We start from the raw sequence: 14,322 nt of genomic DNA on the forward strand, positions 1-14,322 counted from the left end.
CTCCACAGGTCGACCCTCATGTTCCACTCACTGCCAGATGAGAGGACTCTAGATGTTGCTCTCTGGTGAGGGTGGTTGATTTTTTCTCCGGCCCTTGCAAACAGGATGGGACTTCTCGTTGGCGCGGAAGGTCTACTATTAGCCTCCTGTCTACATGACTCTGCCACCTCTGCTAGCTTCCTCAACACCAGATTGTGTCGGCACCTATAGCGGCCTTGGGACAATGCTGTCTTGCAGCCCGACAGGATGTGCTGGAGGCTTGCATTGCTGGTACTGCAAAGGGGGCAGAGTTCTTCAGTGCCAAACCACTGGTGGAGGTTTCTGGGACAAGGTAGGTTGTCATAGGTGGATCTAATCAGGAAGCTAAGCCTGGCTTGGGGGATCTTCCACAGATCAGACCATGACAAATGCCTGTCTGTGACACCTTCCCATGACATCCAGCCTCCCTGCCGGCTCTGAGACACCGCCTTCATGTTAAGGCACTCCTGCTCGGTCCTTGTCACTTCTGCCACCACCATGGCTCACCGCTCTTCCTTGGAGGCCTTTGACCAGAAGAGGGGGACTCTGCCGACTATTTCACGATGTTTCAGCCTGCTAATTGCCATGTCGACCTCTTCCTGGGCTTTCCACTTCCTCCCTGTTTGTATCTTAGGGCCAGCTGCTCTCACCAGTTGGGCAGTGGATTCCCTCAGCTCCAGCACCATCCGAGCCTTCTCCTGCTTGTATCCCAGGCCAATGGATCGCAGAGTTTGCTAGCCCATCCATCTTGTCTGCCACCAAGGAGGGGACTTCGCTCATCTTCAGAGGCCACATCACCCTTGGGTACAGTATGAACTGGTAGCTCCATACTTTATACTCTTTATAGGAGCTTTAAGTGTCCCAATACTTATAATTACGTAGAATTATGTGACTTTTTTTGCTCTAGAATTTTTTATTATATACATATATATATATTATAATAAAAATATCAAAAACTTTGCTCCTGGTTTTCTGGTTGTTTTTTCAAAGTGTTTGTTGAGTTGAGTTGAAATAAATATATTTTAATATTTTTTTTAATTATTAATTATGGTAAATGACGTAAATGCAATAATAATGCAGCATGTTAATTAAAAAAAATATATTAATAATAATGTTATATGTTAGGTGCCATACAAACAAGGCCAGTCTGTGGATTTCAAGGTGAGATCGTGAACATATAAAACTAGTCATGGCATTTAAAAAAAAAACTGCAAAAGTAGATTTAATAAAGAAAGAGTGGCAACATCTTGAAGAGCCATAACAGCTCTTGTGTGAATCCGGTGTTCTTTCTTCTAATTAAATGTGTGACACTGAACATGTTTTTTTCATCTAATGGAAACACAAGATAGATCACTAATGAGTTCAACCAAATGGATCTAAAGCTATTAAAACAAGCTAGGTCAGTGGTTACCGAAGGTGTTAAACAACATGTAACCGCACATGATGTTGCCAGTAAAGAGTCAGCACACTTCACCTGTGGAAGTAAGCGGTGTGATTTAAACTTGAGCAGTTTTAAACAATAGGAAATCTCATCTACACACAGCATTATGGGACATCTTTTGCGTTTTCTTTTGGCATGTTTCATTCTACTCACAGGTAATGAACTGAACTTATATGTGGAGCACGGACTTAATACTTTTGGTCAGTTTTGTCTTTGTAAACTTAAAAACAATAATGAAATATCGTGATAATGAATCAGCATTACATTTTATTCAGAATCAATTGTCTTTAAAAAAAAAAAAAATTAAAATGAACAATTATTTTAAAAGCAAGTTTAAAAGTTAGTTTTGCTTCTAAAAGATGTGTGAAATTACAGTAATTACTTATTTCTATACAGCGTCTTAATTCTGCTGTCATTGTGAATTTATTTTGCTTTCTATACAAGATGAGATTAGATAACATGGACTAAAATGAAAATACTTTAATTAACGGTTGAAAGTTAAACAAATATCCATTAGGGATGATCAAACAAGATAAAATATACACTTGGAAATGTTGGAAAGTGATTGCCTTAAAAGTGTCAGAATTCTTTATACACAGTAAAAAAAGATTTTTCCAAGTTGTAAATAAAACAAAGATTATAAGAGTATGTTTTACAGGAAAATACTATTTCAGTCTTTCTCTCTTAAAATTTCATGTTTAATTCAATTCATTGTGAAATTAAGTTCTGAGTGAAAATTGCTTCTACACCATATTTTTCAGTGTACAACAGTATTTGCATCTAACTTCAATTAAAAAGTGCTAATAAATGTGAAAATGGCCATCAGATGAAGTTAGACTAAGTTAGTTTCCCTGGTTTATTGTGTTATTAAGTGTTGCAGTGTCTGGTGAATATGCTTCAGTGTGAAGACGGACAAAGTGGACCCACGTATGAATCTCTACAGCAAGTCATTGACAAGAAGTCCTTCAGACCTTCAGTCAACCTCAGCACCCCCACTATCACCAACATCTCCTTCACTCTCTACGCTATCTTGGGAGTTGTGAGTCAATACGGGACTGGCTATATGTGTCTGGTTGTGTAAATTATCCTCGCATCTGAACATTTGATGCCTGTTCTGTTTTGCAGAATGAAAAAGCACAAATTCTTACCACATTCCTCTGGCTCAGGCTGGTAAGTTTGGTGCATAAACACTAAGAGATGTTTGAATAATCGCCTGAATATTACACAGTCCTGTAATTTAATCATGTTTGGTTTTAGTACTGGTTCCATGAGTTCCTCATTTGGGATCCAGAACCCTGTGATGGCATTACGAAGATCTCCCTTCCAGTCAAAGATCTCTGGACTCCTGACATTATCGTTTATGAGTTGTAAGTGCCATCTAGTGGGAAGGATCGGGACTTTTTTTTTTTTTGCTCAAAAAAATATTTATAGATTTATAGAATGAATATCAGCTATGTAATATTTTTGCAGTGCTCATCTTGTATTTAGGCCAGTTCTGTAAATTGTAATGGATGTATTAGCAGAAGTTAATAATATAGGCTACAAGTGAAATATAAAATAATTTCAACTCAAATGAATATTTGTCCTCTCTCTCTTGTGGTTCTTAGTGTGGATGATGATGTATCTCAGGCCTGTCCTTATGTGTATGTGAACCACACGGGCCACATCCGCTATGACAGGATGTTGAGGCTTGTTAGCGCCTGTAACCTTGAGATCTTCAGCTTCCCTTTCGACATACAGAACTGCTCTTTCACCTTCGGCTCCTACATGCATACCAGTAACATCACCGCTTTCACTGCTCTCCACATTTCCTGCCATCTCAGTGCATATTTGCCATAGAGGCGTTTCCCTTTGTGTGTTTCTGAGGCCTGTGAAGGTCCACGTTTCTTAGTTTCTGTGGACTTTCACATGTAGTAATGTAATATGGCATATGGCAATAAGAAAATGTTTTGAACTCGCAATTGTTTATATCTCACAATTCAGACTTTAACTCACAATTTTGAGTTTATATCTTACGATTTGGACTTTATAACTCACAACTGTGAGCTTATATCCCAATTCGTACTATATTACTCACAGTTGTGAGTTTATATCTGCAAATTGTGAGCTGTGTATTCAAGTCATTGTATGCGGGAATAGCATGGAAGTTTTAATGCATTTTGGAATAAATTAATAAACAAAAAAATATATAAAGTGATTTCATGTTGACATGAAAACAAATGATTACAATTCAACAATTAATTTAGCTGATTAGGCAAAGCAGGTTCCTGAATGTGTCTTTAACTGTAATTCTAATACCTGTAATACTTGTAACCCCTTCAGTAAAGGATGTGCGTGTCAGTCCTGCCCTGTCCTTTGCGGAGATGACCGAAAACTCACAGCGATACCTGCAAGCTAGTGGAGAATGGGAGCTGGTGGTTATACTGGGTGACGCAAACATTTTGAAGTTTGGAATAGACGAATGGGACATCATCACTTTCTGGGTAAGAAAGGGACAAAAGCAGCGGGTATAAATGGCTATGTTTAGAACAGCATGGTACTTTATTTCTCCAGTACATTTTCACAACCAAATGATATTTGCCAAATTATCCATCTTATTTTGCAGCATGGAAGTAAATTATTTTCTGTGAATGTGTGGGACTTTCGATTCATTATCTTCTATAGGTAAATAACTAGAATAACAAAGTGTAGTAAATGGTAACACTATTTGTGCTACAAACCACTGTTTATAATTATGACAATACATTAAAATAATATGAAATACCAGTTTGCAATATCAAGCAGCATAAAAAGCTGTTTTGTGAAAGCAGATTTGACACTGGAAGCCAAACACATTCAATTTACAAATGGTCATGTCCGCTCACATTAAAATTAAGGAGGATTACATAGCATATAAAATAATTTGAGTGTGTTGTAAATAGCCACAATATGTTCCTTTTCGATACGGTTCACTTCACATTGCGTCAGAGAATCTTCTCTGATCACTATGGGGAAACTCAGTTTTCTCCGAATACTGAAGCCTGATTGGTTCATGTCTGTGAATTTCAGACAAATGCCCTTTCAGCCCACCAAGATGGCCGGGGCCGACTGCCAAAATCGCACTGAACAGCTATCTAGTCAGATTTACTCTCCTTCACCGCGAAGATTAATCTCCTCGCTAACTCCGAAGAAGAAGCAGCCTTTGCTCACCGTAAAGAACAGCCTCTGCGGCCGATCCAGCTCCAGACTCGCAGCTGACTCAGCGCTTTCCGGCAAACACAAAAAAGCAAATTTCACGCGGAAAGCCAAATTTCTTTCCTAAAACAGTTAGTACTGGACCCCCATCTCCTGCTGTTATGGCAAATCAAATAAAAAACGAACTCCTTCACAAAAAGAGCATTTCTCCTCCGTTTCATGCGGCTGCAAGCGTCAGCCCCCCACCACAGTGCGACGGGCTGCCATCTGCGACTCTCCAACCCCTCGCCGCCCGAAGTCAGGCTTGGGAAGCCATCCCGGGCATGTCAAACTGAGTTTTACAGACAATAAAATGGGGTTACTCGCTCCAATAACGCTTTTTGCCAGATGATGAAAAATTAAAAACATTTAATCCAATAAAAAATCAGAATCCATCCTGCTTAAGCAGCAGATGACAAAACTGCAGCACGTGTTTGTAATAAATGTGCATTGGTGTGGACGCTAATATAGTTCCCTTTCGAGAGGTCTAGCTTACGCTATGGGAAAACTCCTTTTCTCGAGAATATTGAAGCCAAATCTTTAAAACGCAGTGCAGCTGCACAGCATACACAGATGAGCGGCGAGCGCGGTCATTGGCTGTGCTGCGGCAATTGCACGAACCTATGGCGAGCCCGCCAGAATGGGTGTGGCTTATGGCTATAAGCACCCATTCCTCGCCTAGGAACTCCAGGTTTAATCGACTGAAGCGATCCCCTGATCACAGCACAGTAGCACGGCGGGTTACACAATACTCATTCCCTCATCTCAGGGAACCGAGGTTACGTCAGTAACCGAGATGGTCCCTTTCGGGAGGTCTCTAGTATTGCGTAAGACTAGCTTACGCTATGGGAACCCCCTTCAAAACGCCGCACGTGCTTAACTTCGCTCCATACAGTAGCCCGAGGAACTCATTCCTTGCCTAGGAACTCCAGATTTGATCTCCTTCAGTGAACTCACCACTTCGCCGATCTCTGGATAAGAAGTCTTCTCACCGCCGTTGAAAAGCCTTCAGCGGAACAAGCCACCTGCCTTGCAGTTCTGAGGGCGTCGGCTTTCCTGCTTTTTCAACTGGACACCACCTTCAGCCCGTTGTTCGCCATTGCGTCACACTTTTTCTAACAGAGCAAATTTGAGGCGTTGTTGCAAATGCCTCAAACCACCTGCGCCTCGTGCAGAGGCCATCTCTTCGGCGGAGACCGTCACATCCTCTGCGCTTCCTGTCTGGGTTGTGACCACACGGTAGCTGCACTCGGTAAGGGCGGCTGCCCTGAGTGCCACGAGATGGATCTCCCCACCCTGCGGGCTCGACTGGCTGGTTTCGCCGATGACAACCCCGCGTTTCCCGCTCTTCCTCCCCTTTGCTTGAGCCGCGCAAAAGAAGCGCCCACGCACAAAGGATGTCAGAGCGGACGGACACGAGCGATGTTCGCGCATCGCGCCCGCGGCTTGCTCTCTTTATGTTCAAGAGAGCTACCCCGCCCTCGCACCCCCTCTCAAGCTCTCTGCATGACCCAGACGGACACTGTGAGTTTTCAAAACTGCGTCACTCACATAGGCGAAAGGAAGAAAGAGAATGTTTGAGTCCCGCCGAGGCCGGACCAACCTCCATTTCTCACACATTTCCCAGTCCCCTCTTTAGTTCGGGCGGCTGGAAATGTCAATATTGCAGCAAACAAGCCTGTTATAAAACATGCACACCTGCAAACAAATGCTGTTTTACAGGCAACACAAAACATGCCGCTCTCTTCTCTGCTCACTCTAAATGTCTTATGTCATTCCCCCCTGTGGCTCAGTGGTGAAATCTAAGACTTTCACGCCAGAGACCTGTGTTTGAATCCCGGCTCTGGCAGCAGATGAAAATGATGCTACTCTCTTCACTGTGCTCGCGGCCAGCTTTCTTATGTACAGAAAGCGACCCCGCCCCTCGCACCCTCCCGTTCACAACGGTTCAAGTATTAATGAGCGTTCAAAAACAGGTGAGCCCACACAGCCCACGCCGCCCCCGTGTGACTCACTCTCTTTGGCAGCGTCCGAAGACGGGGGTTGGTCGGGCTCAACCTTTGACCCCGCCCCCCCATCTAAGCTCAGCATAAGTGCGATTGGACGAAGCATGGCCAGCTTAGTAATGTTAAAGAGCCATCTCTGGCTTCCTACAAAAGGGGTAGTGAACACAATCCTCTTTAGCTCAAGCTGGAGGTATTTAAAATGCAGGTTTTGAGTCCACTGTAATGTACGCTCCCCTGCAAACATACGCTGTTCCAACAGCGACTCTAATGAAGAAAGAGCGCTTTCTACCATTTTCCCCCTCTGGCTCACGCTGGAGGTGTTGTAAATGTAGGCTCTGTGCCCACTATAAAGTATGCACCCCTGCACTCAAGCATTGTGCCAATAGCATACGAGCATAAAAGCAGCTGGGCAGCCGGGTCCCTATCATGAAGCGGTCCGGCCCCAGATTTCATTCAGCCCACGCTGGAGGTGTTCTAAATATAGGCGGTGTGCCCACTACAAGTGTGCACCCCTGCATATGAAACGGGTACCCCGACCCAAGATTGTGTTGGACCCCGAGCCTCGAAAACCTTCCTAGCCACGGCGCTGGAGGTGTAATAAATGTAGGTTGTGTGCCCAGTATAAAGTACACACCCCTGCACATAAGCACTGTTCCCACAGTATCAAGCTTCCCCCCAGCTCACGCTGGAAGTGTAATGAATGTAGTCTTCACAGGGGAGAGACTAGTTGACACTTCAGGACTGCGTTGTCGTCGTGTCCAGGCGCAGGTCCTTCATCAGATCTGGATACGCCCTGGATCCAGCAGACAGCGGTAAACCTCGGGATAAACAGAGAGACTAATATTAGAGTAGACGCCATTCTTCTTATGATGTAACGAGTACATCAGGATTTATGGGAAGTGTTCCCGGTTCCGGCTGACCTAATCTATGCAGCCTAACATTGAATTATAGAAGTCTATAATGTGTTATGTGTATGCTAGGTCAAAGAGATGTGTTTTTAGTCTAGCTTTGAACTGACAGAGTGTGTCTGCTTCCCGGACAATGTTAGGAAGACTGTTCCAAAGTTTTGGTGCTAGAGGGGAAAAGGATCTACCGTCAGCAGTCGATTTTGATATACTAGGTATTATCAACTGGCCGGAATTTTGAGATCGCAATAGACGTGAAGGACTATAATGCGTTAAGAGCTTGCTCAAGTACTGGGGAGCTAAACCATTTAGTGCTTTTTAAGAAATCAGCAATATTTTAAAATTTATACAATGTTTAATAGGGAGCCAATGCAATGTTGAACAGGGCTAATATGGTCATACTTCCTGGTTCTGGAAAGAACTCGAGCTGCTGCGTTTTGGACCAGCTATAATTTGTTTATTAAGCGTGCAGGGCAACCACCCATAATAGCATTACAATAATCTAGCCTTGATGTCATGAACGCATGGACTAATTGTTCCGCATTTGTCAGTGAGAGCATTTGACGTAATTTAGATATATTTTTAAGATGGAAAAATGCGGTTTTACAGATCCTAGAAACGTGGCTTTAAAATGAAAGATTGGTATCAAAGAGCACCCCCAGGTTCCTAACCAATGAGGAAGACTTGACAGAGCAGCCTATTCTAGGTTATTATGTGAGGAAGTTTTTTGTCCAATAATTAGAATCTCTGTTTTTTTTTAATTAAGCAGTAGGAAATAACTAGTCATCCAATTTTTTATATCAGCTATGCATTCCATTAATTTTGTGAATTGGTAAGTTTCGTCAGGGCGTGAAGAAATATAGAGCTAAGTATCATCAGCATAACAGTGAAAACTAATTCCATGCTTCCTAATGATATCTCCCAAGAGTAGCATGTACAGATTGAAAAGCATCGGTCCTAGTACTGAGCCTTGTGATACGCCATACTGAACTTTTGATCGAGAAGACATTTCTTCATTTACTGCTGCAAACTGATAACAGTCAGATAAGTATGATTTAAACCATGCTAATGCAATTCCACTAATTCCAACATATTTCGGAGGGAGGTGGCGATCTGGCCACTTACTAATCAGAGCGAGCCACGGCTGCATCAAAGCCCTGACTCCTTGGAAAGCGGCCGACTGGTATCAGTCTGGCGTGAGTATGGGTGTAGTTTCAAAGAGAAAAGTGATCTCAACAGATGAGGGGGTTGGGGGGCCCTTTACGAGGGCAGGCCCATCTCTGGCCTATGGTCAAGCCTGGAGAAGCACCTACATATGAACTGTCTAGAGAAGAGAGCGGTCGCTCTATCACTGAAAGCTTTTCTCCCATATCTATAAGGCCACCACATCCTGGTCCGAACGGACAACATGGCAGTGGTGTCTTGCATAAATCGCTAGGGCGTTCTCAGGTCAAACAATCTGCATGCCATGGCCAAGAGTCTCATTCTATGGGCTCAGATTTTCTAACCAATGACAATGTTAGGAAGACTGTTCCAAAGACTGCGCTGCTCGCTGAGGGCGGCGCATGTGCCAGGCATTCTGAACCAGGGAGCAGATATGCTATCCAGAGAATGGTTTCTTCACCCTCAGATGGTTCAGCTGGTATGGAGCATCTTCGGCGAGGCAGGGGTCGACCTCTTCGCCTCAGAAGACAACGCTCGTTGCCGAACATTTTTCTCAAAGAGCAAGGACACGCTTGCCCACGACTGGCCGAGCAGTCCGCTATATGCATTTCCTCCGGTCACGATGCTACCACAGGTCATCGAACGGATCAGGGAAAGGAAGTGTGCAGTGCTACTAATAGCCCCTCTCTGGAAGACCCAGTTTTGGTTCTCCGAGTTGACACAACTGCTGGAAACAACCTCATGGCCAATTCTGCTGAGGAGAGCGAACGCAGGCGAATGGGAAAATCTGGCATCCCTGTCCCGACTTGTGGGCCCTTCATGTATGGCCCCTCAACGGGTACCCGGGTGTCTCCCGGATAGGGTGCTAAAAACCATCACTGAAGCAAGAGCGCCCTCAACTAGGCGCCTCTACGCTCAGAAATGGGTGGCGTCCTCTGGCTGGTGCACAGCACAGAGCCTGGACCCCTACTCATGCGGAATACCAAGTGTATTCGCTTTTTTGCAAGAGCTCTTGGACGCGGGTCGCACCCCTTCCAGGCTCAAAGTATATGTGGTGGCCATAACAGCATCTCACCCTCTTGTGGCCGGACAATCACTAGGAAGGAACGACCTCATCGTGCACTTCCTTAAAGTGGCAAGGAGGCTAAACCATCCGCGACCCCCCTCTGTGCCTATCTGGGACCTCTCCGCGGCCCTGGAAGCATTGAAGGGTGCCCCGTTTGAGCCGCTTCGGTCTGCGGACCTGAAGCACCTCTCGCTCAAAACCGCTCTTTTACTGGCGCTCGCTTCAGTCAAGAGAGTGGGCGATTTACACGCGCTATCAGTGAGCGCGTCCTGCCTTGAGTTTGGGCCTAACGACTCCAGAGCCGTCCTCAAGCCAAGGCATGGTTATATTCCTAAAGTGCTCTCGACTCAGTTCAGAGCACAGTTTATTTCACTAGCAGCTCTTCCCTCACCAGAGGATGAAAGAGACGCAAATTTACTCAGAGTTTATCTGGGGTGTTCTGCCTCATTCAGACAGTCGGAACAGCTTTTTGTATGCTTTGGCGGCCGCACCAAGGGGTTCGGCGTCTCAAAGCAGAGATTATCGCACTGGATAGTTGATGCTATCGTGCTGGCTTATGAGTCTAAGGGCCTTCATTGCCCCTTAGGTGTCAGAGCTCATTCCACAAGAGGCATGGCCTCGTCTTGGGCTTGGTCAAGTGGAATGCCCACTTGAAGATATCTGTGTGGTGGCCGGCTGGGCCTCACCATCCACATTTATGAGGTTTTATAACCTGGAAGTTCCCGCTTTGCAAGCAAGGGTTCTTTCAATACAAAATGTGTAAGCACAAACCCCCTAAACCTTGGGCCCGATATATATATCCGGTCCTGGTTAAACTCGAACTACGGTTTCAATATATATACATTATATATACATTATAAGAGTCTGGCCCTTATTAGGCCCATTCATTTGTTTTTTCCCTATACAAAGCCCGTCACGGACTGGCCAACCCAATGTTCATACTTTACTCTTTCTTAGCCTCAGGCATCTTGCCTCGGACTACTGTATGGAGTGAAGTTAAGCACGTGCTGCGTTTTGAAGGGGGTTCCCATAGCGTAAGCTAGTCTTACGCAATACGAGAGACCTCCCAAAAGAGACCGTCTCGGTTACTGACGTAACCTCGGTTCCCTGAGATGAGGGAACGAGTATTGCGTAACCCGCCGTGCTACTGTGCTGTGATCAGGGGATCGCTTCAGTCGATTAAACCTGTGCTGCGTTCCAGTCCAAAATTGTCATGCCCTTCACTAGCTAACTTCCCTCCGTCTCGTTCACTCGGATGTACGTCATTGCGAGTGCCCACTACTGGCGGAAACTGCAATGGGCTGAATTGGAACGTCCTAAGCCCTTGATCACTTGGAATCAGCTGTGTAGTTGATTTATTATTTACATTTGTTTTCCCTTTAAGAATTTGTTTAATGCAGCATCCAAATGTATATATGGTGTTTGGGTTGTTTTCAATAAAAAAAAATAGAATTAATATATCATGTTGTGGTGGTGATTAGATGAGATATGTGGTGACGTCACAATCGTACTGCATTGTGGGACATATAGGTGCCTGAAGTGTACATATGAAGTAGACTCGCTCCCTCGGTCAAAATCGAAGGAGCGAGGGTCTGTCCATATAAACTTCCCTCGTCCACTTCATGAAGTGGAACGCACTTCAAAATGGCGGCGGGGATTCCCCCGAGGGGAAGTGTTTAGGGAAGTTCGCAAGTGCGTGTCTAAAAGTGGACTGGAACGCAGCACTGGAGTTCCTAGGCGAGGAATGGGTGCTTATAAGCTACGCCCATTCTGGCGGGCTCTGACGTGCCAGGGCACGAAGTGCCCTGATTGGTTTGTGCATCTAAGCCGCCTCACCATAGGTTCGTGCTGTTGCCGCAGCACAGCCAATGACCGCGCTCGCCGCTCATCTGTGTATGCTGTGCAGCTGCACTGCATTTTAAAGATTTGGCTTCAAAATTCTCGAGAAAAGGAGTTTTCCCATAGTGTAAGATAGCCTTACGCAATACTCGTTCCCTCATCTCAGGGAGCCAAGGTTACGTTATCATTCATGGTGTGAACGGACCTTTACTGTCTCTATCCTGCAGGTGGTGATAAAGCGACGACCGATTCTGTATGTGGTGAACCTGATCATCCCCAGCTCCTTCCTCATGATCATTGACATCCTGTCCTTCTACTTGCCGCCGCACAGCGTGGATCGATCCTCCTTCAAAATGACCCTCATTCTGGGCTATACAGTGTTTCTTCTCATTATGAACGACCTGCTTCCCAGCACTGCTAATGGAACACCTTTAATAGGTCAATTAGCCAAAACACACCTGTATGAGGCAATGTGTGAATGTCAAATGATGAACATTGGTCGATTACACCCTGGAGAGTAAAGTAGGCTGCTTTATTAAGGCTCTACTTAAAGGAGCAGTTCATCTAAAAATTACAATTGGTTATTTACTCACCCTCATGCTGGTAATTCAATAAATCTGGATTACTTCGTAGCCATAGGTATATTTAAATCTCAAGGAGTTTAACAGCAAACATAATCCCAGCATCATTGAGTGTAGAAAGTTCGTCAGACTTCACGTCCATTTTCAAAGTGAACCCATTAGCATTAGCAATGTTAGTATTAAACATTCAGTAAAATTGCATTATTGTTTTATGAACTTTTTTATGGACTAGTTATCTTTTAGTGGTTATTATTCTGAGCAACAGTTTGTTCTCTTGCTTCAATTGGAGAATCTTTAGCTTTTAACCATCTATCAAATGTTGTATACTTTCAGCTTTATACTGAAGTCCTCCAATGCCATTAGCTAAACAAAACACATAGGAGAGACATGAATGTATCACCAGTATTTTGCCATGGACAATGGTGAACTGTACCGTTTAACAGTCATTATGCAAACGTACTAGACCATGATGGACCAACAAGTATTCCAGAGCGCTTGAAATGAGTGTTAATCAATTAGAATCAAGAACTTACTTATGTGGTATAATATGAACACTCATCAATCTCTAAAATTTGGTTTCACCTCTTTAGGTATCTATTTCTCCGTGTGTTTGGCATTCATGGTCATAAGTCTACTGGAGACGGTCCTTATTACCTGCGTTCTCCACCATAATTCAATGAGGTACAGGGAGGTGCCGCACTGGGTACAGGTGCTGGTGATGCACTTCATTGCTCGGCTTATTTGCTACAGATTCCCTGAAGACCCTTTAGCCAAACTAGAAGAGAAACAAGCCACCAACCCAACGCTCAGTCGACAGACAGCCACTAATGGTAAGACGCCCCAGCAAAAGTTCACTATGTTTCCATCCAAAGTTGAGAATTTAACTTGTGCGCAAAATTTTAATATGGCATAAAACATTTTAGCAATAAAGCATCGTTTCTATTCCATGTGTTCAAGAGAACAAAATCATCACTTCCTGGGAAATTGGCACAAAATATGTTAAATAAAAATTCTATACGGTTATAGTTTGGTTCGTTTGGTCTGGATCAAAACAATAAAATTAAATTAAATTTAGTCCTGGTCTTCTTAGCGTTCACATTGGCATTTTAACACTGAACCTAAAGATATCGAACCTAAAGGCATAAGGATACGCTCACAACCTGATTGGTCGGCTTTTATTACGTATATATCGCGACGGAACTTACCGAACACCCAAAACAATGCTGTGTTCAGGGCTAAATGCGCTCATTGCATGTGTGTAGCTACATTATATGATGGTATTTTGACCAGCTGAAGAGCTTATAAAATGCGTAAAGGAGTCAAAACAGTTCACACTTATTCAAATGAACCGCACTAACAGAGCAATCACACCAGAGTTTGTTTTAATCCAACCATGCCAAGTCGCAATAAAAACTGTCACGTCTGCGTTCGGAGGCGGATGTTGGTGTTTGGAAACACAATCGTGTGATACGGTTCTGAGAGGTCATCATCATCATGAGATCATCAGCATTTCAGAACGACCAAACCAACATTTGAGATGCTGTGTGATGAAATCAGTCCACTGGTTAGTCCAGTAAATCCAATCAGATGCTCTGTTGAGGCAAAGTCACATTACTTTCTTTGAAGAGCATCGAGGGATTTATTCGTTAAATGTGTTTCCATTGTAGTTTATGCGCATGTCTTCTTATCAGATAAAAAAAAAAATTATCTTTGCGTCTCCATCCAGCGTTTTTACATGTGATATCCCAAAAGTTGCATAAAAAGAGGTGGATGGAAACAGCTAATTTATAGCATACTAACTTTCAGATGTTAAATGTTTGCTTTTTTTGTCCCCTAGCGTCTGGAACCATGACACTGGATGTGCCTGAACTCAGACAGATCAGTAAGGATCTTAGTGAGATGAACTCTTATTTGACCATTCTACGAAAGGAAGACCATCTACAGAACCAGTGGTGCCACGTGGGATACATCCTGGACTTCCTTCTCTTCCGCATTTACCTGCTGATAATCACAGGTTATGCACTTGTAATCATATGCATGTGGTGCATTTGGATGAAGCAATAGAAAAAGTACAGACTAAAGGAAAATA

At 43.9% G+C, this 14,322-nt stretch overlaps 1 protein-coding gene across 1 annotated transcript; it reads left to right on the top strand.

The window, feature by feature from the left end:
* Window positions 1–1,498: 1,498 nt before the first annotated feature.
* LOC311085464 (5-hydroxytryptamine receptor 3A-like) lies at window positions 1,499–14,306 on the top strand. Its single transcript, XM_084117968.1, has 9 exons — window positions 1,499–1,614; window positions 2,332–2,498; window positions 2,585–2,629; window positions 2,717–2,826; window positions 3,067–3,236; window positions 3,782–3,942; window positions 11,880–12,090; window positions 12,824–13,063; window positions 14,071–14,306. Exons 1-9 carry the CDS (start codon window positions 1,566–1,568, stop codon window positions 14,295–14,297), a joined length of 1,380 nt encoding a protein of 459 aa, XP_083974094.1. The 5' UTR covers window positions 1,499–1,565; the 3' UTR covers window positions 14,298–14,306.
* The last annotated feature ends 16 nt before the right edge of the window (window positions 14,307–14,322 follow it).

The sequence above is a fragment of the Abramis brama genome (genome assembly GCF_963993115.1).
Source record: "Abramis brama genome assembly, chromosome: 6".
In the NCBI taxonomy this organism is placed as follows: Eukaryota; Metazoa; Chordata; class Actinopteri; order Cypriniformes; family Leuciscidae; genus Abramis; species Abramis brama.

Bases quoted from the DNA above. Each gene is read 5' to 3' on its own strand.
- LOC311085464 (XM_084117968.1), top strand. From the start codon at position 1,566: ATGGGACATCTTTTGCGTTTTCTTTTGGCATGTTTCATTCTACTCACA. The intron at 3,943-11,879 runs GTAAGAAAGGGA...TCTATCCTGCAG, and splicing joins GGGACATCATCACTTTCTGG to GTGGTGATAAAGCGACGACC. The intron at 13,064-14,070 runs GTAAGACGCCCC...TTTGTCCCCTAG, and splicing joins TCGACAGACAGCCACTAATG to CGTCTGGAACCATGACACTG.